We start from the raw sequence: 24,888 nt of genomic DNA, 5'->3' as shown, positions 1-24,888 counted from the left end.
TTTTTTTAAATTTTTAATTGGGTGTGGGTGGAGATATGGAAGAACAGATAGCTTTTGCTGCATGTATCATCTTTTTATAACAAATACATTTGTAATGACATAATGAAATTGTTGAACAAAAGTTCTTTTCCAGAAGAATAATCTTTAACTGGTACAAAATGCCTCCCTGGGATTTTGTCAGGTTTTAATTTCAGTTTGAATAAATAGTGTGAGACACCAGGCTGGGGAAGATAAAGGTGAAATTCTTCTGCTTCCAGCTCATCATAATGGAAATAATAACTACTTTAGCCAAAAACAAGCTTCCAATTAGTTTCTCCAAAATAATAATATCCCCTTTTCATATAGATACTGCAGCTCATTTTGGAACTAGATTTTAATAATATATAAACATTTCTATTCCAACTGAAAGAATGACGAGTACAGACTTTGGCAGCACATGTTGGGAGCCTGACTGTAACGAAAAGAAGTCTTTGCTTTTCTGGAACTGAATCTTAAACAATGAAAAACAGAAAAAATCAATTTTAAATCTTCTTTAGGATGAAGACATCTTTCCTGAAAGACTCGATTTTAAATGGCTGGATAATGATCATTAAACAAGACATTCTGAAATAATAAAATAGACTTCTTCTGGAAAACAAGCAATTCTTTTTTAATTTTAAGAAAAATCAGTGTCCTTTATGGGGGGCTTCAAGACACAGGAAAAGTGAAATAGTGGCTCTTAAATGTGGCTGGCTGATTGATATGTCACATTAAATTCAGAAACCAACACTAATGTGGTTGAGGAAAAAAATAATTTCAAGAATAAGTTAATGTGTTTGTAAGGATTCTTTCAAGGGATGTAACGGGACTATATTTTTATGGGTCCCACCCATTAATCCCTTCTATGGCAACTGTCATCTAATATCCCTGTACAGTGTGAAAATAATGGAAGATCCTTTTTTACACAAGAGGGAAAAAACAAGCTATGGTATCCTATGCAATATATTATACTCACCAAAATAACGTTCATGCAATGGTGCAATTTGTTTAAGGCCTGTTCCAGCACTCACTCCAAGCGCCTCCAGAGCCTCCAGCTGATGAGTTCCCAGGTCAGACACATCCCTGCAGAGCCCAAGTCAGTGCTGAGCAAAGCTCCAGGGTTTGTCCTGGATCTTCCTTGGCTGCACATTTTCCCCCAAAACCCCTCACACATCTGACCTGCTGCTTCTGCACTGCAACTGCTCTTTGTTGGAGCAGAGCTCAACATTAAGACAAGTTTGTAATGGCCCTGGAAAGAAGAGCAGTTTGGTCAAAAGCAGAGCAGCTGTGGGGCTCACCAGGCGCTTTCAGCTGCTCGAAGCCACGTTAGCTATGTAAATGAGCATAGCATCATAGCACAGCATCACTTCATTAGCTGTTCTCAGTAATGCAAAGTCAGTGTGGTTGTTTCGGCCGCCACAGTGGTTAATAATTGCTCTGACCTTATGCTAAGGAAGTCAGAATCATAGAATCATTTCAGTTGGAAGAGACCCTCAGGTTCATCGAATCCAAACATAACCAAACTCTAGCACTAAACCACATCCCTAAGAGCCTTATCTATACACCTTTTAAACCCCTCCAGGGATGGTGACTCCACCACTGCCCTGGGCAGCCTGTTCCAATGCCTGACAACCTTTCTGGGAAGAATTTTTTCTTAATGTCCAATTTAAACCTCCCTTGGCACAACTTGAGGCCAATGTGTGGCCCTGTTTCTTTACTCATCCCTGCCTAAGCAAAGAAAAAAGGGATAGTATTACACAGAATTTCAAAGACTCAGTGCAGCAAGACAACATGAAGTAAAACACATATGTTAAAAACCCCATATTTAAATTAAAAAATATACTTCTTAATGTATAAACCTCTCATTATCACACATATATGCATGTGCAAAAGTATGGAGGAACAGAGCTTCTGGGAAACTGATAGTTCTGGTGATGATTTTCTATATTTTGTCATTTTACAGTGTAGTCTAGCTGTAATTATGGAGCTACATGTAGAAAGTAATGGAAAATTATCTCACAATGAAGGACTGGACAAATAGCCACTATCCAATTTTTTGAACGTGGATCACGTTAGCTGTCATACCAGCTTGGATGTGGAGTCCTCCTAATCCAGCATGTTGTCTCTGCCAGCAGCCAACATAAATTACTGTGGATGAAACTGTAAAGACCGTGCAGGAAGAAATTGTAAAATAATTCACCTTTCACAGTAGGCCTCAGCCTTCCTTTTTTTTTGTAAATTCTTGCTACCAAAGTTTTATGAGTAAATGATTACAGCAAGTAAACCTCAGGCTGGTGCTGTGACATGGTGTTAACAAGAGAGTCTTTCAACTTTTGTGATGATACAAAAAAGTCTGTCATAAACTGCCACAAAAGAGATACTTGTCAACAACCAGGCTGGTGTTTGCCCGTAAGCCGTTCAAACGGTTCTGAAATAAAACATTTGCAAACATCATGTGCTGTTTGCAGATGCAGATCTCTGGAAAAAACCTCACCACACAAATTACAATAGATAATTAGACCAGCGCAGGTAGTTTTTCATGAAAAGAAGGTAAGAAAACCATCTCAAAGCAGGGCAGAAGTTGGAAGCAGCAGTTGCTCTTTGTTTTAACATGCAAACTCTACCACTTAATCTAGAGCAAAAAAAACACATTTACATTTGCTTCATGCTTTGTTGTAAAAGGAAAAGATATTTTATATGTGATTTACAGAAGTATAGTTTTACACAAGTGAAAATACTAATTTGGCAAACTTAAGCGTTTTGCATACTTTTGGCATAGAGAAGGCTACACTTAGAGTGCATAAGATTTTGTGAAACCTCCTCTGCAATGCCCAATCATTCATGGTTAACCCAGATGTTGACCTTATTGTAGCTATTTTGATTTTCAGTACCCGAGTAAAATGACGTTATAGGGAAATTCTATAATGCAATTAGCAGAAGTTGATGTGGTGTTGCAAGGGACATGCAGGAGGACAGAATGGAGGCTTTTGACACCTAAATCAGCGCTTTAATCACAGACCTGGACTTCTTCCCTGGCAATACAATGGGACCCAAGTGAGCAAGAGCAGCAGCATTTCTCAAACAGGATCAGCTTATAGGTGTGGAGTGTTGAAACCTCACCTTGCCCAGTAGAAAAAGAAGGTATTTTTTTTACAGCCCTGTGTATTATTCAGTGGAAAGTGAAAGGAATCCTTTACCCAAGAGCTGGAATATGAAGTTTATATTCCATGAAAACTGTCTTATGAAACTGTGCATTAAATGAGTTCTTAGAAATGTGCAGCCCAATAAATAAAGCTGGTAATTCTACCCATACAATAAGGAAACGAGTCAGTGATGGTGTGAAAAAAATAAAGGAATGACAGGGAAGCTTCATCACTGAGGGTCTTCCCCACTTTGGGCAGGGTACCTGTCATTTTGTCGAGCTTGCAAGTAGAAATCATTGGCTGGAGAAACAGGAAAATTTATTCTTGATGAAATGGAAACTTAAAACCAGCATAAACAGAACCACTCAAACATAATGAAATGAAGTTTTAAAAGGCTTTATTGCGTGCCAGGTTCAGCACCAGCAGCTGAATTTACATACTGCAGAAAAGCAGCTGCAGAGGTGGAAACTGAGAAAATGCTGTTAGAGATGGGCGTGCAGAGCCAAAGGGGTCCCAGGAGAGTGACAGCCAATTCAGAGTTGCTGAATGTTTCAGGATAATCCTTGAGAACTTCGAATTTCTCTCAGTTCCTTCCATGCAGAAAGAAAAGAGTTAATAAATATTGTTAGTGCCTGGGGAATTGTTCACAAGGGATCTTTTGGAAGAGTAATCTTCATATTTAGAAGTATTTTCTCATTATGGGTAATAGGATGATGAACTGAGAAATGATCTCAGCCACTTATGATTCTAAAAGCCCCTAGCCTGAATAATCTATGCTGATTTAGAGATAATAGCATCAAGGCATAACTCATTTAGTACAATGTCCATTTACTTACTCTGAAGACTTTTACTATCCTGCACCTATTTTATAGACACTTATAAAAAGTTGATAATGATATAAAAAGAATAATGCAATCAAAGAAGAAAAAAAAGAATAAAAATAAAGGACAAGTGTGCAGTGAGAACTACTCTGTCCAGGACTGTACTACAGACATTCCAAATCTGCTCCTAATGAAGTGCGATACAAATGCTAAGAGAGAGGAAAAATAGAGAGCGCTGCAGTTCTACACTCATTAAAGTAAAACAAACTGGCAGAGAGGATGGGTTTGTGTGTAAGATGCTGCAGCAGCACTTAGAAGATGAGAGTTGCACATTCCCTGTGCCAGCGAGAGCACTTGCTGCTTCACTGCTGGGTTTCTCTTTGGTAAGGGGGTGATGCTGAGCCTTGAGTTCACTGCTGCACCTGCTTAGACTCTACATTTTTGGAGGCAAAAGTCATCTTTATCCCATGTCTGTGCAGGATCCAGAAGAACTGCATCTCTGCTGTGGGCTCTGTGTTTTCCTACGACACACGTGCTAGCGCAGTAGCAGAGGCAGCTGTCCCTAATTGCTCAGAATCACGGCCAACAGTTTCCCCATTTTGCTTCCAAATCCTCATGACTGTAACATCTTATTTTCAGTGAAAGCATTTTCCCACGCATGGGACAACAAATGTCAGGCTGACCTGAGGAACACTCTTCTACACTTCTCTTGTGTTCTCTCCTCTTCCAAAGGTGGTGATGAGCTCTTTCAAATGCCAGTTAGATCATCATAAATAATCTTTTTTCTTCTTTTTTTCTTTTTCTGTCCCCCATGTCATGGAGGTTATGCTTCCACGTGTTCTCTTGGTTTTAGGCAGTTTTTGTTTCTCCTGAGAGGATCACTGCAGGGGTTACTCATAAACTCTGTTATCGTGAGTGACTTAGGTTCAGGCATTCAGTGTTTTATTCTAAAGTATAATTCCTCTGAGCAAGCTTCAGAAGAGACAATTCACTGTAGGCATTTAAAGTCAGGAATGGTGAATCCCATCCTGGGAGTGCGGTGTTGGAGTGGAGCTAATATAAATGTTGGGTATGAGAAGCAGCAGGCTCTGCCAGAGGAGTATCTGCCTCTCAACTGATCCAGTTCTGCTCATCCATCAGTCAACGCTTGTGGCAGTGCAGTAACCAGGGGACAAGTGTTAGAAAAGTGTTTGACTTATCAAAGAAGGGTCATAAAGAAAGGAGACTGTGATTTAACCTTGCCTCTCTGCATTTTTAGGACAGAGCTGATGATACAGCTGAGCCAATACAATGCTGGTTGTGTCTCAAAGGGGTCAGTGCTCATCCCTTCTCCACTCCCAAATACATGCTCCCAGTGGAAATACTACATTTCTACATAATGCTTGAAAAATGTCAGTCTCCCTTCTAAGTGATTCTTTCAATGTGGATTTTTGGCATATTTTTTTCCTCTAACCAACATTTCTGTGTTAGGAACACAGGCTCACCCTCACAGATGAGAGGTGAGGCACAGGCTGGTGGTGTGATGTTTGTACGGGCAGCTGTCAGTCTCCCTCTCACTTAATACCTTGAGGTTTTGCATTCTTCCACTTCATTTTTTCCTGTGCTGTTTTCTCCTCTGCTGAGGCCTTCTGCAGTTAGATTCCTGTTTGATTATGTAATGAATTATTAACCGTATATAAAATATTGACAAACTGTTCTCTGAGGTAGAACAGCTTTTAAGTATTGATTATGAATCCAGAGAATTATAATTAGTTTCTGTGTAAGAGATAATTATGTTATTATTGTTCCTCTTTTTTTCTAATATGGTGATGGATAGAAGGTATTTATACCGAACTCTATGAAATCTTATTAAAATTAAGCTAATAGGCTTATGAGCATGCAAGTTAATGGCAAAATAAAGCATGGCAGGCAAGTGTTTGCATTTTCAAAGAGCCCAGCTGGCAATGCCCCCCCGTTGTGGAAATAAACAATTTCAGTTTTGCTCTGAGGAAACTCCTGGGCACAGAGACGTGATTGACTTCAGCAGAGTCAGAATCTTGTTTCAGTTTGGTTTTACCAGAAATCAAACCAACACCACTGTGCTCTGTACAGTTGTGCACATTTTGAAACTAGGGCTGACTTCAGTCAAATTTGGCTGGGGGACACGTTTTAGAGATATTTAGTTTCTGCAGGTTTTATACAAGCTTGCTGGCAAAACCACTGCAGTGTTAGTTTAGCTCTTATCAGACATCAGAAAATTCACGCCAAGGCTCAGTTTCAAGACAGCATGACACCGGTAACTAGTTTTTATGGGTGCTGCTGCTCCAAAGTGATTTGTGCATCCTTGAAGTTAGATGTTTTTGCCACAAGTCTGTGCCTTATGAAAACGTAATTTTATTTTGTGGAACTTACAGTACGGGCAGAGTGTTCCCAGGCAGAACTGGGCAGCAGGGACTCATCCTGCCTGACTTAACGTGTCTTCCAGTGCTCTGCCATGGAGCCCTTGGCTGTTCTCCCTCCACAGTAAACAGGGGGAAGTGTTTTATTCTAAGGTATAATTCCTCTGAGCAAGTTTCAGAAGAGACAATTCACTGTAGGCATTTAAAGTCAGGAGCTAATATAAATGTTGGGTGTGAGAAGGAGCAGGCTCTGCCGGAGGAGTATCTGCCTCTCAACTGATCCAGTTCTGCTCACCCACCAGCTTCTGCTCTCTCTGCCTTTTCCTCTGCTATTTGTAAGGAAAGCACAAGCTGCAGTGATACGCAGTAGGTCAAATCCAAGAACTGGATGAGAACAAATATAACAGTTCCTGGCACATACTCTCTTTATGGTGATCTCCTGGTGCTCTTTAAATACATATTACCTGTGCCTGGGAAGTCCTCTCTCGGGCTGGTCCATGGTTGGCCACCGACAGAAAGCAGGGTGGAAAGAGAATTCAGGAAGAGGAATCCACCAGCCCTGTGCACCAGGACAGGATCAGCAATGCCAAAAACCTTCCTCATTAGACTGCTTGTTCCTGAGCCACTCAGAGATGGATGTTTGCCAGCCTCTTCTAAATCATGGATTTCATGAGTTATCCTTATGATTACATTTCCTAATGTATAGTCTTTTACAGCCAGGAACCTGAAGTGAAGAGAAATTAAGTACAAGTTAAATTCACACATTGAATTAGTGCTACGATTTATCTTGTGAGGAAACACGGAGGATTGTGTAACATATTGGGATACCGGCCACTTCACTTTGGACAGCACTTGCAAATTCTGGAACTTTTGTACATTTTCAGTTGCTTTTCATCAGTTGAGGTTATGAGCTACTTGGCATTTCTGTGTTCTTACATAACGCAGTTGGACATTCCCATCACTCAAGAAGGCCTGAAGGCAGAGCTGAAGCGACTTCCTTCAAGACAGAGCTTTTTCTCCAGAAAAATAAGAAATCTTAGACAACAACAGGCAGACATTGCTGCCCTGGCCCTGGCAGGGTGCTGGGTGCAGAGACTGGAACAGGAACTTGGTTTTGCGGAACCTCTCACCCCACCAGCCTGTCCAGCTTTCTCCAACCTGACCTTCTCCACTGCTGGGCTGGAGCTCTGAGCTGTGCCCAGATAGCTGCTTTTAACAGCTGCTCATCTCCAAGCCTTTCCTCATGGCATGTTGGTGGCAATAAATTGCCTTTAGAAGGTTTCTGTGCTTCAGAAGGAGATGCACTACCAAAGCAATGCGAGTGACAAAGCCCATAGTATATCCCAACAAACCATTCAACCGCAGTGTCCATGCCCATCCCATGGTGGGAATTCAATCCAAAGAAATACTGTATTAAAGAAACTGTGAATAAAGGCACATAAGAAATACATTTTCAGGTCTCAAGAGCTGTCTTCAACAACTCAGAAAATACACAGAGACTATGAGGGAGCATGCTATTAGGATCTCCACCAAGCTTGTAAGAACAGACTCTTAAATCCCATCCTCTAGGCCAAATCCTCTCTACATCTCTGAAAACTACGTGCTAATAGCAAACAAGCCTCAGATCCAGGTCTTGCTAATGTAAGAGGAGTCCAGGAGAACGGCTGAGCCATGCACGCGATGAATATCTCATGTATTGTGAAATGAAGTTGAAAGTGCATCTATCTGTCAGGAAAGTGGATGCGATGGTGCTCCATCAGCCGTTAATAGGCATGTGTGGCTGCTTTCATCATTTAACATTTGTTTGAAAGTACCTCTTTTGCTTTCGTGTGGAGATATGAGCATCCTTGCAGAGGGCACTGGTCCTGTGCAATCACTGTCTGCCTGCAGAACAGTTTAGATTAAAAAAATGTCTCCCCACCCCAGTGAACAAAATAGGGCACCTAATTGAAAGCCGAGCTATGAGTCCTGCTCCATCCCCCTCCCTCCCCAGCACTACCTCTTCATTGCATCTTTTGTCAGCTCTACATCAGATGCGCCTGCCTTTCTTGCTCTGAATAAAAACAATCCCCGCTTCCCCGCAGCGAGCATGAAAACCTCTTCACAGAGCATGAGCACTAAATGAGAGCCATGCTCGCTCTGTGTGCTTTGGAAGGCAGGAATATTTCGAGGGACTAAATTAATCCCTCGCATTTTCAAAGCGCGTGGCACAGATTTGAACTGCAGCTGCCGCAGTGGTTGAAGCAAGGGAGAAGAGATGGGGTCCTCTGGGTTTAATTCCCACCGACGCTGGTGTGGCGTGCGGCACAGCTCAGCTCTGCCGTGTTTGGTGCCGTGGGCAGGGGTGGCAGATGTCCATCCTGGGGGATCTGTCCTCCCACTATCTCTTTGGGGAAAGCATTTTTCCAATCCCTCAACTGCAGATGTCCAAGCTGTTGTGAAAAAGGATTACAGGGGAAAAAGGAAAAAGTATCTGCTCAATGTGATGTTCTGGGAGCACACACCGCATCTTGCTCCTGCAAAATGTATCGCGTGGGCAAAGAGTGCAGCTGTGCTGGGCTGACATTTGCCTCTTGGTGCTCGTGTGTTTGAGCCAGCGGCATTTATGGGCTCAAAGGACCGAGGAAGCAGGGTCTGCTGTGCCTCTGGGAGAGCGGCAGCCAAGAGATAGGGACATGGCTGCAAAAAGCAGCTGTGTCCTGGCTTTGCCAGGCGGTAGGTGCCCTTGAGGAGGACAGGAATGAGCTGGAAAGCCACTGACGCAGCAGCGTGGGGGTTTGCCAGGCTGCCTCTCATGCAGCGCCGATCGCAGGTGTGCCAGCCTGGCTCCCACCCCCTGGCACGAGCAGAGCCAGCAGCCCTGGCCCACGGTTCTGTGCCATCTGGGTCTGTGTGGTGGCCAATCCCAGTGCCCAGCTCCAACACGCAGCCCTGAGAAAACCTGTATTCAGAGTTCCTCCCTGGCTTTGCTTTCTCCAGGAACTTCGTCATACGTGATATTGCCTGCCCCTTCTTTCAGCAGAGAGAAGTCAAACCTCTGGCCATGTAATTAGATCGAGAAATTCCAGCTCCCCACTCCTAAATAGGTTGAGGGTAATGAATCCATTGAAAATCAATGCCCCCTATCAGCAGCAAAATTGTTGTTGCAGGAAGAAAGTCACTCAGCGCTGCTGGGTTTGATGAGTCCCTCTTCCCTGGCTGCTCACCTGCGGGGCTCAGCCTCTCGCTGAGAGCAAATAGTTTTATCCTAAATGGAGGTGAGAGCACAAAGTGAGAGTTCAGAGAAGGTTACCTTGAAAAAGAGGGAGAACCTTCTCCAAAGACAAAGAGGGAGTTTTTGATCTGATCCAGGCTTCTCCCTGGGGTGTCACAACAAACTGCTTCTAATCGAGGTTGCCTTTGCAGAGTGCAGCGTCTCTCGATGGCAAAAAGAGAGAGAGATGCACTGCTTCAGAACAGCTGTTATTTGAAGGCAACAAGTAACTTTGCATCTTGCTGCATTTCCCAGTTTGGATACAAATACAGTATCTTCTGCATCTACAGGCAGAGGACACACTTGAACTGAAAACCTTGCATGCCATAGTGCTGCGTGATATGCTTTACATCATTATTAAGCCCCCCAGCTCTCATACTAATTGAAACTGTCTGTCTGGATGTTAATGACGAAGATGGGGTCAGCAAACATATACATCAGTAATATTTTTGGAAGGCTACGATGTGCAAGTGAGGGGTACATGTACTCAGTTTAATTTTAGAAATGAAGTTCCAGTGTGTCCCTCGCCCTTTGGACCAGAAAAAAATTGCTGAGGGGGTGAACTTTGCTACATTGGTATAAAAAAGGTTTTGGCCACGCTTCTTTTGGACACATTATGGAAATTAATTTCTTCCTATCTTCCTCTCACTTCTTGAAGATACACAGATGCGTTTGTCTTGATGCTGTAAAGCCGAAGCTCAGTTAATCATTGTGCCTAACATATCATGCATTTTTGATGGGCTGAGTTTTATCAGATTACTCACCTTGTAGAGCTTCACCATGTCTAAATTCTTAAGAAATCCCTCCTGTACTCTTCCTTAAAGCAGGATTCGACAGCAACAGTCGCCATTTGCTTTTTACCACAAGTTCTTTTTCCTCTCTTATTTTCAAATGCTTGACACAACTGGGCAGAGTCAACTTTCCATTTTCTCCATGTGTGACATTGCTCAGAAGCAGCTGCTAAAAGAAAAGCCCCATCATAATCAGTGTGTTTTGCCTGTAGCATAAGGCATTTCAGAAACATTGAAAAGCTGAAAGGAAATAGAAGACAAGTTGGAAATCATGAGCTGAAATATGCACTTCCATTTTAGAGATTAAATTAGAAAAATATATTATTGTGAATTTAAAACAGTATCATGAGCCAGCTTGACAGCTCATCTGGGCTCATGCAGGGCTGTTATTGAGGGAGCTTGGGCTAGTGTCCAGCTTTAGGATCCTCGTATCTGTATATTCAGCAGCTGGATCCAGCTTTGGGGTGGTGCTGCTTGATGGGGAGCAGAAAAGGTTTCTGCTGGAGCAACCAGCTGACTGCAGCACTTTGTAAACTTGGTGACAGGCCAGCATTACCATGTTAAAGTACCACTGACCCATCAAGAGCGAGGGGGAAAGGAACATAATGGTGAAAAATTTGCTCAGCTGGAATAACTGAGATCAAATAAAACAGTTCCATAGAGAATATAACAGGCAGGTTGGTGTAAATGAACAACCATTTCCTGGTCATCAGGAGCACTTCGGTCCCATTGCACAGGTGACATGGCTGCCGTTTCTTGGTTTAGTTGACACTGAGACAATCCCCAAGTGACAGCATACAGGGGAAAAAGTGGGGTGGTATCTTAGAAATCTCAGCCGATGTACCCTCAGAATTAAACCAGGGATCAAACTCAAGACATCCCTACAGCAGTTTTAGCCCCTCTGATCTGTGACTTCTGGCTTTGTTCCTTTGGTGGCCATGTGGAATACAAAGACTCTCAAAACAGCTTTGCAGACAAGATAATAAAATTTGGGAAACTTTCTATGTTCCCTTCTCCTAATGGTAAAGATGAGTTAATCTGTGTCTTCTTGTCACTGTAGGCTATTCCACTGCCCATGCCAGAACAAGTATTCCTCCATGGATCATCTTTTCTACGTTCCCTTCCTCTTCCCTCCCACTTCCTCCCTATAGGTGACTAGACTGCTGTGTGATACCGAGCTCAATCCTTCTTTTTGGTGAAAGCAGGAAAAAAAACCAAAGCAGAACACTTCTTTTATGGGCCAGATTAGGGAGATGTCTTCATTTCATCATCTCTAAAATGTGGACATGGGCCTGGCCTTGACTGATAGAGCATCTCATCTGTGCATAGCTGCTTCACTGAACCCTTCAAAATGCCCAGTGTTCTTGTGGAGAGCTGAAAGTCCTCAGGAAAAGTTCACTTACACATCGGTGAAACAATCAATCTGTAAGTCTGTACAAAGAAGGAAAACTGCACCTTCGGAAGCAGTTGAATCACCACATTGGGAGTGTAGAAACACAATTAATTTACTATGGCTCAACAGGTCGCTATTGTGAACCAGTAGAAGAGCTGAGCCAACCATACTCTTTGACTACTATACACGTAAGGTAAAATACGTAAGCCTAAACTTCTTAATTTTTCAGTGTCTTTTCCTCCAAGTAGAGAATTAGTGTGTGCAGGATATGAAAATAACTTCTAGAAGCTGAGCCAGACCAAAGAAGTGTTACGCAGGGAAGAGGCTGCTTCACAGCTTTCTTGGAATGACAGAGATGCTGTTCAAGATTGTTTAACAAAGAGAAAAAAAGAGAGGAGGTGTCAGCAGGCTGTGCATATGGAATAGGGTTAGTTGTCTTGAGAAAAATTAAAAATAGGTAGCTTATTGTGCCAAATTTTCCTGGCTCCTATCGTGAATGGCTTCAATATCCAACTAGGAAACCAGTGGGAAGATACACAAACTGGAGGAGCAAAGCAGCACAAAATGTACAAACAGGATTGCTGAGTGAAGGCCATGTTGAAGATCTGAACCTCTAACTACTGGTAGGGACCAGAGCCTGGTCAGAGAACAGCCAGGGCATAGACTCTATTTCTTTCTTCAAACATAGCTGAAGGAAATCCTTTCTCATTCAGTAACATGACTTTCAGCACTGGTTCCACAGAACAAAACCATGAGAGTGATGTTGTTCCTGCCCCAGCAGAACTGCAGGGATGGTGGTACCTGGGTCTGGCATTCTTGGGGATCGTGACATGTCACAGAGGGAGCCTGGTATCTGCAAGTTGCAAATGCTGGAACAGGTACAGATGATGAAGGGAGGTGTTTGCGTGCAGAATGCAGACTCAGACACCAGTTCCTGGATGATAAATTGAGGTTCAGCTCTCACAGAAGAAGCAAGTGAGAAGGTGAGATTCATGTGTTGTGTGAAGAAAAAGATGCTTCTGCCTTAATGGCAATCTGCAGTGTTATAAGGTCATTGCCATAGCCAGAAACAGAAATACGTTCCTACAGATTTACCCTTCAAGAGTTCATTGTATTTTTATTTTATTGAGCCCACCAAAACCAGCATCAGGGCTTTCTATGATTACAGTTTCAAAAGAAGTTGTGATGCTATATTATCACTAACAGCTGAAATTTGCCTTTTTGCAACGAGTAGGAAAAGTCACTGAAGGTCTTTCCTCATCAGGAAAAAACATGGAAAGTCAGAGAACCTTCAATCAGTAGCATGACCCACAGAAAGAAACCCCTAGGAGAAGACTCTGAGCTTGCCAGTGTTTCAGTTGACAGCCTGTGTTGACTGGCTCAATAACTAAATGTGATGACAGACTGCTGGGAATAATGAGTTTACATCTGGAAAATACCACCAATTCTTGCCCATTTGCACTCTATCTGGGACATATGCTTTTGGGCACAGGTAGAATCCAGATGGTGGGGGAGGCGGAGCTTAGATGAACTTTCCTCCTATGTCAGAATAAAGACACAGTTTGCATTAATATGTGCTGATCTCTTCATGCCTCCTTTATATGGTTGTATATATCTGTAATTATTTCCTATATAAATGAATGGACAGTTATTTCAGAATTGTGTATCAGTTGCCATCAAGACAAGCTTGGCTGGAACCACCCACAAAGCCCAGAAATGAAGCAGTGTCTCCTAAGTAAAACCAAAACAATGTCTTTGGACAGATTGATCCAAGTTAGGTGTCTGTCATTCAAAAGAGAAAAGATTAAAGGAAGGGATTGGCTATAGGCTCGATTTCACCAGTTCTGTTCCTCCGAAACAAGGAAGCCGGTCCCTGTGGTCATCTCTGATGGGCAGCACAAGTGAGCAGAGCTGGCACCAGCTCAGTACCATACACGCCAAGCGTCCAGCACGGTCCTTCTTGCAAGGAGCTCGCATGGACTAATTACAGCTTTCATCTGATTGATTTTTTCTTTGTCCATTTCATATTTTTTCCAGCAGTGCTTTTAATATTATAAAGCCCCCTGACTCTTGGACTTTCCCATTTCAGATGCATCCTGGGCTCCATTCAAAATTATGATACAATCCCCAAACCTTGAACGTAAGCCAGGCTCTCTCTTTCCCAAACTGGCAAGCTGCATGGGAAGCAATGAACATATTTTTTCACAGTTATGCATCTTGCATCTGACTCAGGTTATTGTTATTATGCAGTAAGTGTTTCAGTCTGAGCATTAAAGAAAGGAAAAAATGTTCAGGTCCTAAGGGGGGAATAAAATCCACTAATCCAACATAGGCTTTATTTGCTTGTTGACTACCAACTGATGTTGAGAACGGCGGGACTCCCAGAGCTTCAAACAAGATTAGAGAGTAGGAAATAGGACATTTATTTCAACTCAGATTCTTATTTAAGTCTTCATTCTAGCTACACAGCTAGGTATTTGGACATCTGGCAAAAACTCTTGGCTGTACACAGGCGCTGAAAATGTTGTTAATCTTTAAAATCAATATTGCATTTAGGAAATTGCTCACCTACCTGTATGTTTGTGACTGCTAATTCATCCATATGCCATTTCATCAGTTATTAACTACATAGGAAAAGGCATTACTTTATCACTCTTGGACAACTTATACCACCCCTATATTCATTAATGTATAAAATACAATATTACTATTTACTCATTATCAGTTGGAAGATTTTTTTAAAAGTTTTGTAAGTTATTTCCATGACTGGGACACACGTTCTGGTTAAAAACTACTTGAACACACCTAAGTGATTATATGAGAGTGTGCTGGGCATCGACAAGACGCAGCGTAGTCCCCCTGGTCTCTAAAGACCAGTTGTCCCACTCGTGATTGATGGTCCAAATGTCACACTGTTGAAATACTGAATCTTGCTTTGCTTAAGAATTGAAAGGCTTGAAATAGAGACGGTGGAAGTCAAACAGTGGGGCAGTTACTGTAATTTCCTAAAGCTGCTGTGTTTGATTTGCCTTTAACTCAGTTAAGTATCTTGGCAAACCTTTAATTTGAAATCTGTGGAGGCTGAGCATCACACCCTGCTAGGCCTATCAACAGATGGAGGAATTACTGGAGGGAAAATGTATATATTTATGCTAGTGGTTTTTTTTTGTTTTTTTTTTTTTTTTTTTGTAATTATACTAATCGTGCATTGAAATTATTAGTAACCTCAGAGCCTGATAGGTTTACTTGCAGTGGAGGGTGCACCTGGAAAAGTGTGGGACTAACAGGCAGAGGTGGCAGGGCTTTTCCCAGCATGGGCTGACTTTTATTGTGGGAAACTTAAAAGCTGATGGTAAACAAGGAAATCAGGTTTGCATCCCAGAGAGTTTGGAAAACAGGGAGGTGTTTGGATTGCAAATGTGCAGCTGTGCACGAGGTGTGAGATGTGACCCGAGCTCTCCCCCATCTCTTGAGTTCAGCCGAGAGCCGTCAGCCCCACATGGAAGTTGCAGGGACGCCGTGCACAGTCCGTGCCCCTGCTGGAGGACACAAAGTCTGTCATTATCCTCGTGATGCTGTGACACCCCAACCTGGACCACTGCAACAGCCCCTTCTCATTCACACTTTGCACTTAGTTCTTAAAGGAGGTTCTGAATGCACCAGGTTCAACTCACAGTCTGGCAAAGCCAAAGGAAAAAAAAAATAACCAACCTTAAATTCAGTCTGCTTGCCTCCAGTGTGCATAAACTGCCCAAGCAAACTGGAACGAAATTAAATAAAGAAGACCATGCATTTTCTCTTTACTTAGCTTGCTAACATTTTCTTCATTAATCAAGCTCAGAACTAAGTTACTGTGGGAGTGAGCTTGTATTATTTTTCCCCTTAAATAACACTTTTTGTGCAGGTGCCCACACATTGCTGGAGTAGCCAGTGATGGCACGAGCTGAGGTTCACTCCTACACCCTCAGGTGAGGTGTCAGGATCACAGATCTCTCACATCCCACAGCAAACTTCTCTGGCTTCCCTCTCGCACCATGCATCTCATCCATCCTCCCCAAAAGGACAATTCCCTTTACAAGCAAAGCTCTTTAACAGGAGGCACATCCCAGAGAACTACTTGCTCCAGTTGCCCTTTGTGCTGATAACATTTTATTAAAAAAAAAAGTTTCCGAAATAGCCTCTGGACTAAAAAAATAAAAAAGAAAACAAGTGCAGGTGAACCTTAATATACAACATAGATGCGAAATGAAATTCAATCATGCAGAAAGCACCGACGACCTATTATAGATGAATGGGATGGGAAGTACATTTTGTCTAATCCCAAGGCATTTTAAAATAACTATTCAGCATCTTCTCACCTGAAATGTATCATCTTATTGATTTTGAGGTGATTTTGCAGATCGACTCCATCAGCCTATTTGGCTGTCATGCTCTGGAGTTCTCAACTGCCCAGAAAATGGTGCCGCAGCCATTCTCAAAGATGTTTTTAGTGTAACTGGTTTAAGGTGAACTAGAACAATGGACCAGAATGAGAACAGCCAAATAATAACACCAGCCAGCTGGGAATAATGGGTGCACAGCTACAGCTGAGCTCTTCTGCTATGGGATGGAAAATCTGGGTCTTTTTGAGGATTAACCAGCTACACGACCAGGCAAAAATACTTCCAACTGGAACAGGATTTTGTCAGTTTTCACTGTGCAGCATGATCAAACACAAAAGAAATGTCAGGTCACTTATTACAACAATTTATCTGCCAGCTAAATTGTTCCTCCTCAGGCCTTCTGGCAACATTCAAGACTCCCTAAGATATCTTTCAGACTGCTCCCAGATTTTCTTTTATCAAGTATATAATTCTTTGCAATGAAGAACAAGCTCCATCAGGGCAAAACACCACGACAGGGGAAAAGGGGGGAGGAAAAAAAAAAAAGAAAAAAGAGTAAAACTCTGCAGATATGGGAGTAAAATGAGAGCATATCTCACTTTTCAGGGCTGGAATTGCATTTCAGGGCTGGTTCACTGAATCCTGAACTTGGGCTGAAAGGGTTCCTTGTGTGTGCACTTAGCAGCTCTGTTCGAGTGTGTGTAGGGGAGGGAAGGCTGGCTGCGTGATTTCCCTGGGAGAGTTTATGTTTAATATCATCGTCAGTCCTGACAAATTTATGCAGAGTGAGAACATTTCAAACATAGCAAACTTGAATGCTATCCAAATACCTTACTGTTCAATAAACACCGTGGACAGGGTTCAAATATTTCTTGCAGAAACACATCACAGACACGTGGGGTCCCTGGTGCACCCCTGCACCGGTGTGGGAAGCTTCAGGATGGGGCTTATTCTGTGACTGCTTGGAGTGCGAAGTATTATAGCATGAAAATGTGTTTGAAGAACAGGATGTAGAAGCTCAAGCCCCTTCCAACTCTCCTGTCTGCTGAGGCACTTGCTGAGGTGCCTGTGTGCCCAAGGGAAAGTGCTCTCAGCAACAGGCCAGGTTTCACTTTCTGTCCAAAAGGTGCAAATTGACCCCAAATGTGTGCTGATCTGGAAATATCCAGAGCAGGATTTACCACTCATAAAGCAAGGTTAGAGCAAGGGCTCTGCAAAATTTGGTGTATCTGGGATTAGAATTGATACTCCAGCCTTATTGGCCAAATATGCAAGGAGTTCAGATTTGTGATTCCAATATGCTGCACGTGTTTGGGCATAAAAACACAAGAAATGGCAGTTCAGATTTGCAAAAAGATGCTGATAACTCCCTGACTTTTTAAAAGAGCTTTTTCTAATTAGGAAGAGAAATATCCAGAGATCTTTACAATGTTTCCACCACTCAGTAAATGATTTCTGAATTTCCAGGGAGCCATTACGAACTGCAGGTGCAGGGACTGCAAGTACACTTCTCTGCATAGTTGATTGCAGGGGTTTCAAAGCTGAATGAAGGGCTCAATACCCAGCTATTATGTTTTAATTTAGTTATTTTAATATATTTATTAATTTATTTTTATTTTTTTGGTTGGTTGGTTTTTTTTATTTTAGTTTGGTTTGTGCTTCTCTGTTTCTGTGGCATGTGCCCATGACCCACACAAGGGTGCAGATGGAGCCCCAGTCTCCAAGCACAGACCCGTGCCAGCCCCCAGCCACCTCCTGCTCAGCAGCCTGACGAGCAGAGGGAAAATGCGAGTTCAGCAGCTGGTGAGGACAGATCAGGGCTTGGGGTGACCGTGTGGGATTTTGGCCGACCTGGCCATCCCCTCTCATCTGTGAGCTCTCAGCAAATAGCTTCACAACAGAGGATGAGGCAGAAATGATCCTGGCACTTGGCAGAATGAAGCAGGCGATTCTGAGAGCTTCAGTGGCGAAATCTCAAGCACAGGCTCCCCAATTCTCACTCACCCGATGCTTCCTTTCATCTTTATTGGAGACGAGCCAGCGCTGCCCAGCAGCTCCTGTAGCTCAGCAAAATGAGCAGAGCAGCACACCAGTAATTCTGACATAACAAGAATGACACATTAATCTCACAGCTGGGCATAACTAGCGATAGCCAAAATGCTGCACAGACAGAAATCAAAGGAGTGTTGCACCGTTTATAGGTCGTGCCATTCAAGGGAACCTAGGGTACCAGTCCCCAAAGGGTTTTGTGGTTTTGAACACAACATGGTCCATGTGATGTGGTGATAAAAAACTGAGCATTTCTTTAGCCTAAATTGTAGCTTTGGTTTTTGAAAATTAATCACAGCAGGTTAGAGGGACCAACACATTTTTAGAAAGACACAGAAGCATGGTAATGTTTCTAAAAAAATAAAAAAATAGCATGTGGTAACAGTAACATTGCCAGCATTACATCTAATGTGGAAAAACAGGAGCTCTGCTAAGCAGGCATCACTTCACCTTAAGTATTAAGCTAATTCCCCCGTACCATCAGGAGACAGCTTTCCTGCCAATCACTTCTGAGTGCATGACAGCTTATGGCTTAACTGCTCCGATCTTGTATCACTTAACCAGATAGTATCTGTTTTGACATTCATGACTTGAGATACTTGGCTTGTAATTGGAAATGAGTACAACAGAGCAGAACAGAGTGATTTCCTTTCCCAAGGATGGTTGTTAGGGTGACTCCATTGTCTAACTCACCGTAAGATAAAAACCATCCCAGTAATGCTGCAGAACAGGGCAAGCGAAGACTCATGAGCGATTGTAAACTCTCTGGAAGGTACACAAGCAAGGTGATGCTGAGTGGATGCCTGTGGTCTCATCCATACTCATGTGTGGGGCTCTACATCAGCAGAAACCCCAAATTTCCACAGCCCTTGCTCAAAGCTGGGGAGCACGTGGCTGCTGTGGGGCGGGCAGGGTGTCCCGCTGCAGAGATAAAACCCTGGGCATCAGCACACCATGGGCTTGAGAGCATCCTCGGCTTGCACCGTTTGGTTTTGCATTGTTTGGTTTTGTTTTATTATACTGTAGGACAATTTCTGGATTATGAAAGTATGTTATCTCCTATCTTGGTTATTCGACCTCCTCTGTTTACTTAATGGAGGGTGGGTAACATGCAGAGACCATGAGGAAATCTGCTGTGGTGGTTTCTGCTTTCATCTGAAGGGGAGAAGGGGTTGGTGTCCAAACAAGGTGAGCCAACACTGCCCTATTTCACACCAACCAGACCTCTGGATTCTTCTGTGATGCAAATAAACTAACACAAAACTGATGCTGAAAATTTGATTATCAGATCAGAACCAAGATGGAGAAAGGCTTTTACACTCGCATATCAGAACAACAGTCTTCCTGAATTTGTATGATATATAGAAACCGACAAAGCTATTGACAGCACAAAGCAAGAAGAGTTATGAGACCAGAGGAGGAGATTCAGTTCCTTGAGCTGTTTGATGTAACCATTACTGTCAGGTGAGCATCCTAATTAATGCAGATATCTCATTCTAATTGCATGGATCAGGCTGCTTTGTCTTTTCAATAATCTATAGAGCTGTACCTGGCATTAATCTTATTAATAGAACTATTACACTGCCTACAAATTAATTTCCAGCATGAGATTATCTCCTGGATGTACTTGTGTGCAGAGGGATTTCTTCTCTCTGAACTGTAAGCATGGGAAACCCCACAAAGTTCTCCAGGTTTGAAGATTTACACTTTCATAGTTGACCCCTGATGTTGACACTTTGAATGTAGATTTTTGAATGTCCAGATACAGGAATCGTAGTCTTTCATTTCTGCTCTTTAAAACAGTACTGCTGCTTGTATCACACAGTGTGTTGTATTGGGAACGATCCTATTGATTACAGTGTGGTTATTTCAGATTAAATGAAATAGTGCTGCTTGGTGGAAAGGTTTTGTAGCTTGCATTTCTGAGAAGGGGAAAACTGCCAGTGGGACCAGAAAAAAACCCAGCAGCTGTCATGTACATTCATGTATTTTTGCAAACATATGTTTATATAGGCCATATATTTTTTTCAGGATTTATTAAAGTTTTGCCATATGAATGTCATATGGAAGAAAAAGATTGTTCTGGATGTGATTACACTTCAGATGGTGATTTTTCCTGTAGATACATGTGTGTCTTCCACACTTGGTGGCACCCTGTTCCCTCAGGAGGGAAGCAGCCCAAGCAGCTGTGAAGTTCTCACTTCCATTTCCCCATGTAACTTGGGGAGGTTAAGTTTAAGAAGCCCCTTTTGTTATAAGTTCTTTACTCATGAGCCGGCAAGATGAATAACAAAGCAGGCATTAGGTTGTAAGCCTGCTCAGAGGCATTCCCTGCTGCTTAGTCTCAGCAATGGTCTTGGCTGGGATGCACAAGGGCACAGAACTACAGTGCTGCTACAAGCTGACTGTTCACCCCTAAACAAAATAATAATCCATCCTTCCCTCTCTGGAGATAATCTGCCCAGTGAATGCGAGGCCCCTGTCACCCAGGGAGAGACAAATAAAATCATACAACCCAACAGCTGAAAAAAAAATCCTCTCCTGAAAAACACCATTTCCAGAGTTCTATACCTTAATATAGGCAGTTGTATTTTTTCTGCCTCACATTGATGGAGCATAAAAGTTAAACACCTAATAATTTCAATTTCTATTAGAAACAAAAGCAAAAATTGAATTGACAATAAGATAATAGCACCATGTTTCAGCCACCATTGCCACCGATGTCTGAAGCTTGGAGCTGTCAGGAAATCTAATAAAATGAAATTGAAGTGACAAAAAGAAACAATTCCTTGTTAAAGCTTTAATTTCTGTACACGTCCTTGGCTGTTGCTGCTGTATGTCAAGATGTGTGGAGATGGCAAATACACTGTCCTAGCTGTGCTGAGACCCTTGCGCTTGGGGCAGCTCGTGCCTTTATTTGACCAAAAGCTGTTGAGCTTGGCTGCATCATAACCCTCGGAGCAAACCCCTATGTCTCCATCCCGTGGAGGTGGACACAACCCGAGTAAGTGAAGGCACTTAATTCCAGCTTGAAAGTCATGGTGCGTTTAAGACATGTATTGATTTCTGTACTACGCTAGTACTTTATGAGTGATTTCTTATGTAAGTGTCAGGTAAGAGACATGAATGGAGACCTAATTAAAGTGTATACAAAGTACACGCAGTAAATCTCTTTGGCAATGTCAGCCTGCTTTAGAGCAGCCCAGGAGAGCAAACAAGATGACATAAATGAAAGATAAAGAAATACTAATAGCCTGCGATGTTCCCAGAACAACAGCTTAGCTTGTGAGACACTAACATGAAGTGGCTGGGGACACTGAAGAAGAAAAAATGCTATTCCTGGGACACGTTCCACAGCCCTAAAACACAAAAAAATTGGGAATTTTGCTCTTAACTTAAATAACAGCCCTGTGGTTTTCCCATGTTGTAGCCATTATTCCATCAATGCTTTAAATTAATGCTGTCTCTCCATCTGCAGTCCATTCCAGTAGATTTTTATACCCACAAGAACAACACAGAGATGAAGAGAATGCAGAAAATACTAGGGAAGTGAAAAAATAATTATTATTTTAGTATTAGAGATCCATCAGTATTAGGACAATGAGCTATTATTTGTTTTACAACGGTCCCTAGCAAAGCTGGCGCTACTGTCCATCGAGGAGGAGCAGATCCTGCTCACAGTGAGATCCTCACATTCGGATTCTGGATGGGGTGAAAGGTTCACGGCTACAGTGAATTAAACAGCTTTATGGCAACATTTTCAAAAGCAAAATTATTTTTGATGTGTCTATCAGGATGGATGAAAACAGATGCAAGTTTTCTCTGCCTTCAGTCCCGGCTAGCTGGAAATTCTGGTCTGGAAGTTGCACACAGCTGCTTTCTGCTTTTGGGAAATACCATGACCAAAGTAATAAATACTGCTGGAAAAAAAATAGCATGGTATATTGGTGTGGGCACAGCACTGAACTAACTTATCCCTACTGCTTTTTGGACTGGAGCCAACCTGTGTTTCTACACAAGGGATTTAAGGTTCAGGTCAAGGTATTAAACATGTAACACCCTGAAGTCACTATCCAGAGCTGAATTACAGTGGGTTTTGGGTTGCTATTTTCCTTAGCTTCTCCTAAAGATGGGACTCGGGAGTCTTTTCAAATTATTACCAATTTTCTCTTATTAAAGACCGGTCCAGAATCTGCACTGTAGTCCCTCTAAACTCCTGCAGTGGTCCTTGGACAAGGAGAAAGCTATTCCCAGCCTTTTATGCTGGCTGTGTGGCTTGGGACCTATTTAAATTTTACTCATCTATTCTCTTCATTATGTCTGCATTGGGGTGAAAGTCTTCTCTTTAAACCTCTGGGTTCCCTTACATTGTGCTTGTACCCTCCTGGATGATGTGATGGAGCGATGCGTGCTAAGGAAATCTGCTCATTTGTAAAGCCAGTCACTAATGAGAAGCAAGATGGCTTTACCACAGGGATGCCAGCACTACTTGGCCGACAATGTCCCTTACAATTCTGGAGAGATTTTAATGGACTGAGCAGGTTGATGTTGTCATTTTCAATTTGCTGAACCATCTGATAGTGTTCCCAACAATTAGCACGTACAAAATATGGAAATATGTTACCTTTTACATTTAAAAAAAAGATTATGGGAAGCCGCCTGGTCTCTGGAGTTGTATAACAACTTGTTATTCTGAAGTGCTTGCTTTGACTTTAAATAGATTTCAGTACAGCAGAGTCACCCTAACCTTGGGATAAATTTAGCTGTCTCCTGAGTCAGTAGAGGGGTTTGGGATCATTAAAAGCCGATCAGGAATGAGCACGTGCCTCCTGGGGCTGGGGATGCGGCGGTTGCACTTGTGCAGCTCAGTGATGGGCAGGGGACGGGGCTGCGGGGAGGATCGCTGCTGAGATGCCCATGCACAGTGCCCATCTCCTCACCTCCTCCACCTCTGCCGATCCCACCCAACTATCACACAGCAAAGCATGGGAGGGAGCAAGTTGACTTACCCAAGGTCACGCAGAGGGATAGACCCAAACTCCACTCACCTTGTCCCCAGGCTCCTGCAGCATAGCTGAGAGAGAAAAGGAAAACCAGGACAAATTAATACTCATGAATCAGGAGCTGCTGTGAGAGAGGTCACTCATCTTGGCTTGCTGGTGTTAAAAAGTTGCTTTTGTTTCTGGAGTGGACATAAGACCGTGAAATGCAGCTGTCAGCCAAGGAGAGACTGAAAGGAATGTCTAATGTCAAAAACCTGTAGGCAGCAGACATATATTTTTAAATGCAATGGCAGCTGCAGTCATTTTAGACCCTCCACATCTTATATTAAAAAGAAATACATCTTCTGGCTCCTGACAGTGGGGCTGTTGCGTGCACTGCCTGTGACATGGGGTGACCTTCTCTGAGAGCCGAGTGGGCTGAGGAGGCATCTGAGCACTCTGAGAAGCTGAGGGTTTCACAGTGAATTTTTAGTGCAATGGGGCAAGAGGATCCACTTACGAGAGGCAGAGTTCAGCCCCAGCCTTTTCCTTCCTAATTTTCAATGAGCATCTTGCGCAGCTGTCTCTTGAAGGGTGCACCTGCGATTTCGGGCATGTCTTCTCCTTCCACCCTGCTTTTTTCTTTGCCGCACCAGATGAGGAAGAGAAATTATTTGGGGAGCAAGAGGAGACTCATTCAGAGTGCATGTGGCTTTTGTGGGAACAGCAGACTGAAATCTTCCTTTAAATAAAGCAGCCAGGCTGGGCTCGGTGACATGTCCCCATCTAGGATGAGGGCAGGAGTAAGACCTTCTCTCACCAACCCCTGTCAGCACAGAATTGACCCCTATTTTTCCCTGTGTAGCAACAGATGATGACTAATGGCTCAGGTTTTGCTACCTGTGGTAAAGCAGGTCCTGTAACCCAGGAGGCTGAAGCTGTGCTTGTCAGGCTGCATCCATCTCTGTGCTGAGAACAATACTCAGAAACCACCAGCCAAACACCTCTTGTCCTGGATGTGCACAGCCAGCCTGGCTTGCACCCCGGAGATGGGGACAGAGAGGGCAGTGGGGAGCCCATGAACTGGTACCTGACCTCCATGGGTGGATTCAGCAATGCTCTGGTGGTTGCATCTTTCCATACTTCAGATATCTGTATTTTTAACCTCTGGAGACTCCTCCAGGACTTTGGTGCAACCACCCATTGCTTCTTGGAAAAGACAAGCACAGCCAGGAGGGCTGTGTGGCGGCAGCCAAATATGTGAGCTTTCGAGCATCACCTCATGTACACATAGGAAATAAAAGTCTCCTCCTCAAGCATCCAGACCCCAAGCCAGAAGTGTAGGAAGCTTTTTGTTTCTTTACAGGTTTTCATGCTGCTTTTCCTAGAGACAGTTTTGAGAAAGACTCTCAGAATATCTTCAACAAAATACTAAGGAAACACACCGGGAACTGTGAAAGCTAAGATTTGAATATAAATATGAACTGACAAGCTGCTTCATGTGGTATCATTAAACTTCACAGTTAGACTTTTGTTTTTGAAAACTAAATTATCATCTAAAAATATGCCTGCAATGTTAAACTTGAGTCGAAAACTGCTTATTTTTGTGTTTAGCGTAATAACTCGTAGAAAGAAAAGTTTCTGTGATTTAATGTTTTATAGGGTTTTGATTTATTTT

At 42.8% G+C, this 24,888-nt stretch overlaps 1 protein-coding gene across 8 annotated transcripts in view; it reads right to left on the bottom strand.

Moving 5' to 3' along the window:
• Positions 1 to 3,623: 3,623 nt before the first annotated feature.
• The window catches only part of LOC309444520 (uncharacterized protein), a 107,997-nt gene continuing 86,732 nt past the window's right edge, over positions 3,624 to 24,888 (bottom strand). For 2 of the 8 annotated variants that reach the window (XR_014185062.1, XR_014185064.1), the window contains 4 exons: positions 23,277 to 23,302; positions 10,378 to 10,573; positions 6,825 to 7,084; positions 3,624 to 3,751 (listed from right to left, as the gene is read on the bottom strand). Coding sequence is in view for 3 of the 8 variants with exons in the window: in XM_082062398.1 (XP_081918524.1) it covers positions 10,398 to 10,573; positions 23,277 to 23,302 (202 nt within the window). In the remaining 5 variants the exon portion in view is untranslated. Of the gene's footprint in view, positions 3,752 to 5,126; positions 5,611 to 6,629; positions 7,085 to 8,174; positions 8,245 to 10,377; positions 10,574 to 21,836; positions 22,149 to 23,237; positions 23,303 to 24,888 lie in introns of those variants that run through there. The other 6 variants (XR_014185066.1, XM_082062400.1, XR_014185063.1 and 3 more) reach the window with 5 other exon arrangements.

The sequence above is a fragment of the Streptopelia decaocto genome (assembly GCF_964273445.1).
Source record: "Streptopelia decaocto genome assembly, chromosome: 11".
Classification (NCBI taxonomy): domain Eukaryota; kingdom Metazoa; phylum Chordata; class Aves; order Columbiformes; family Columbidae; genus Streptopelia; species Streptopelia decaocto.
Note: the sequence above shows the minus strand (reverse complement) of the source record. Positions and strands in the feature narration are given on the sequence as shown.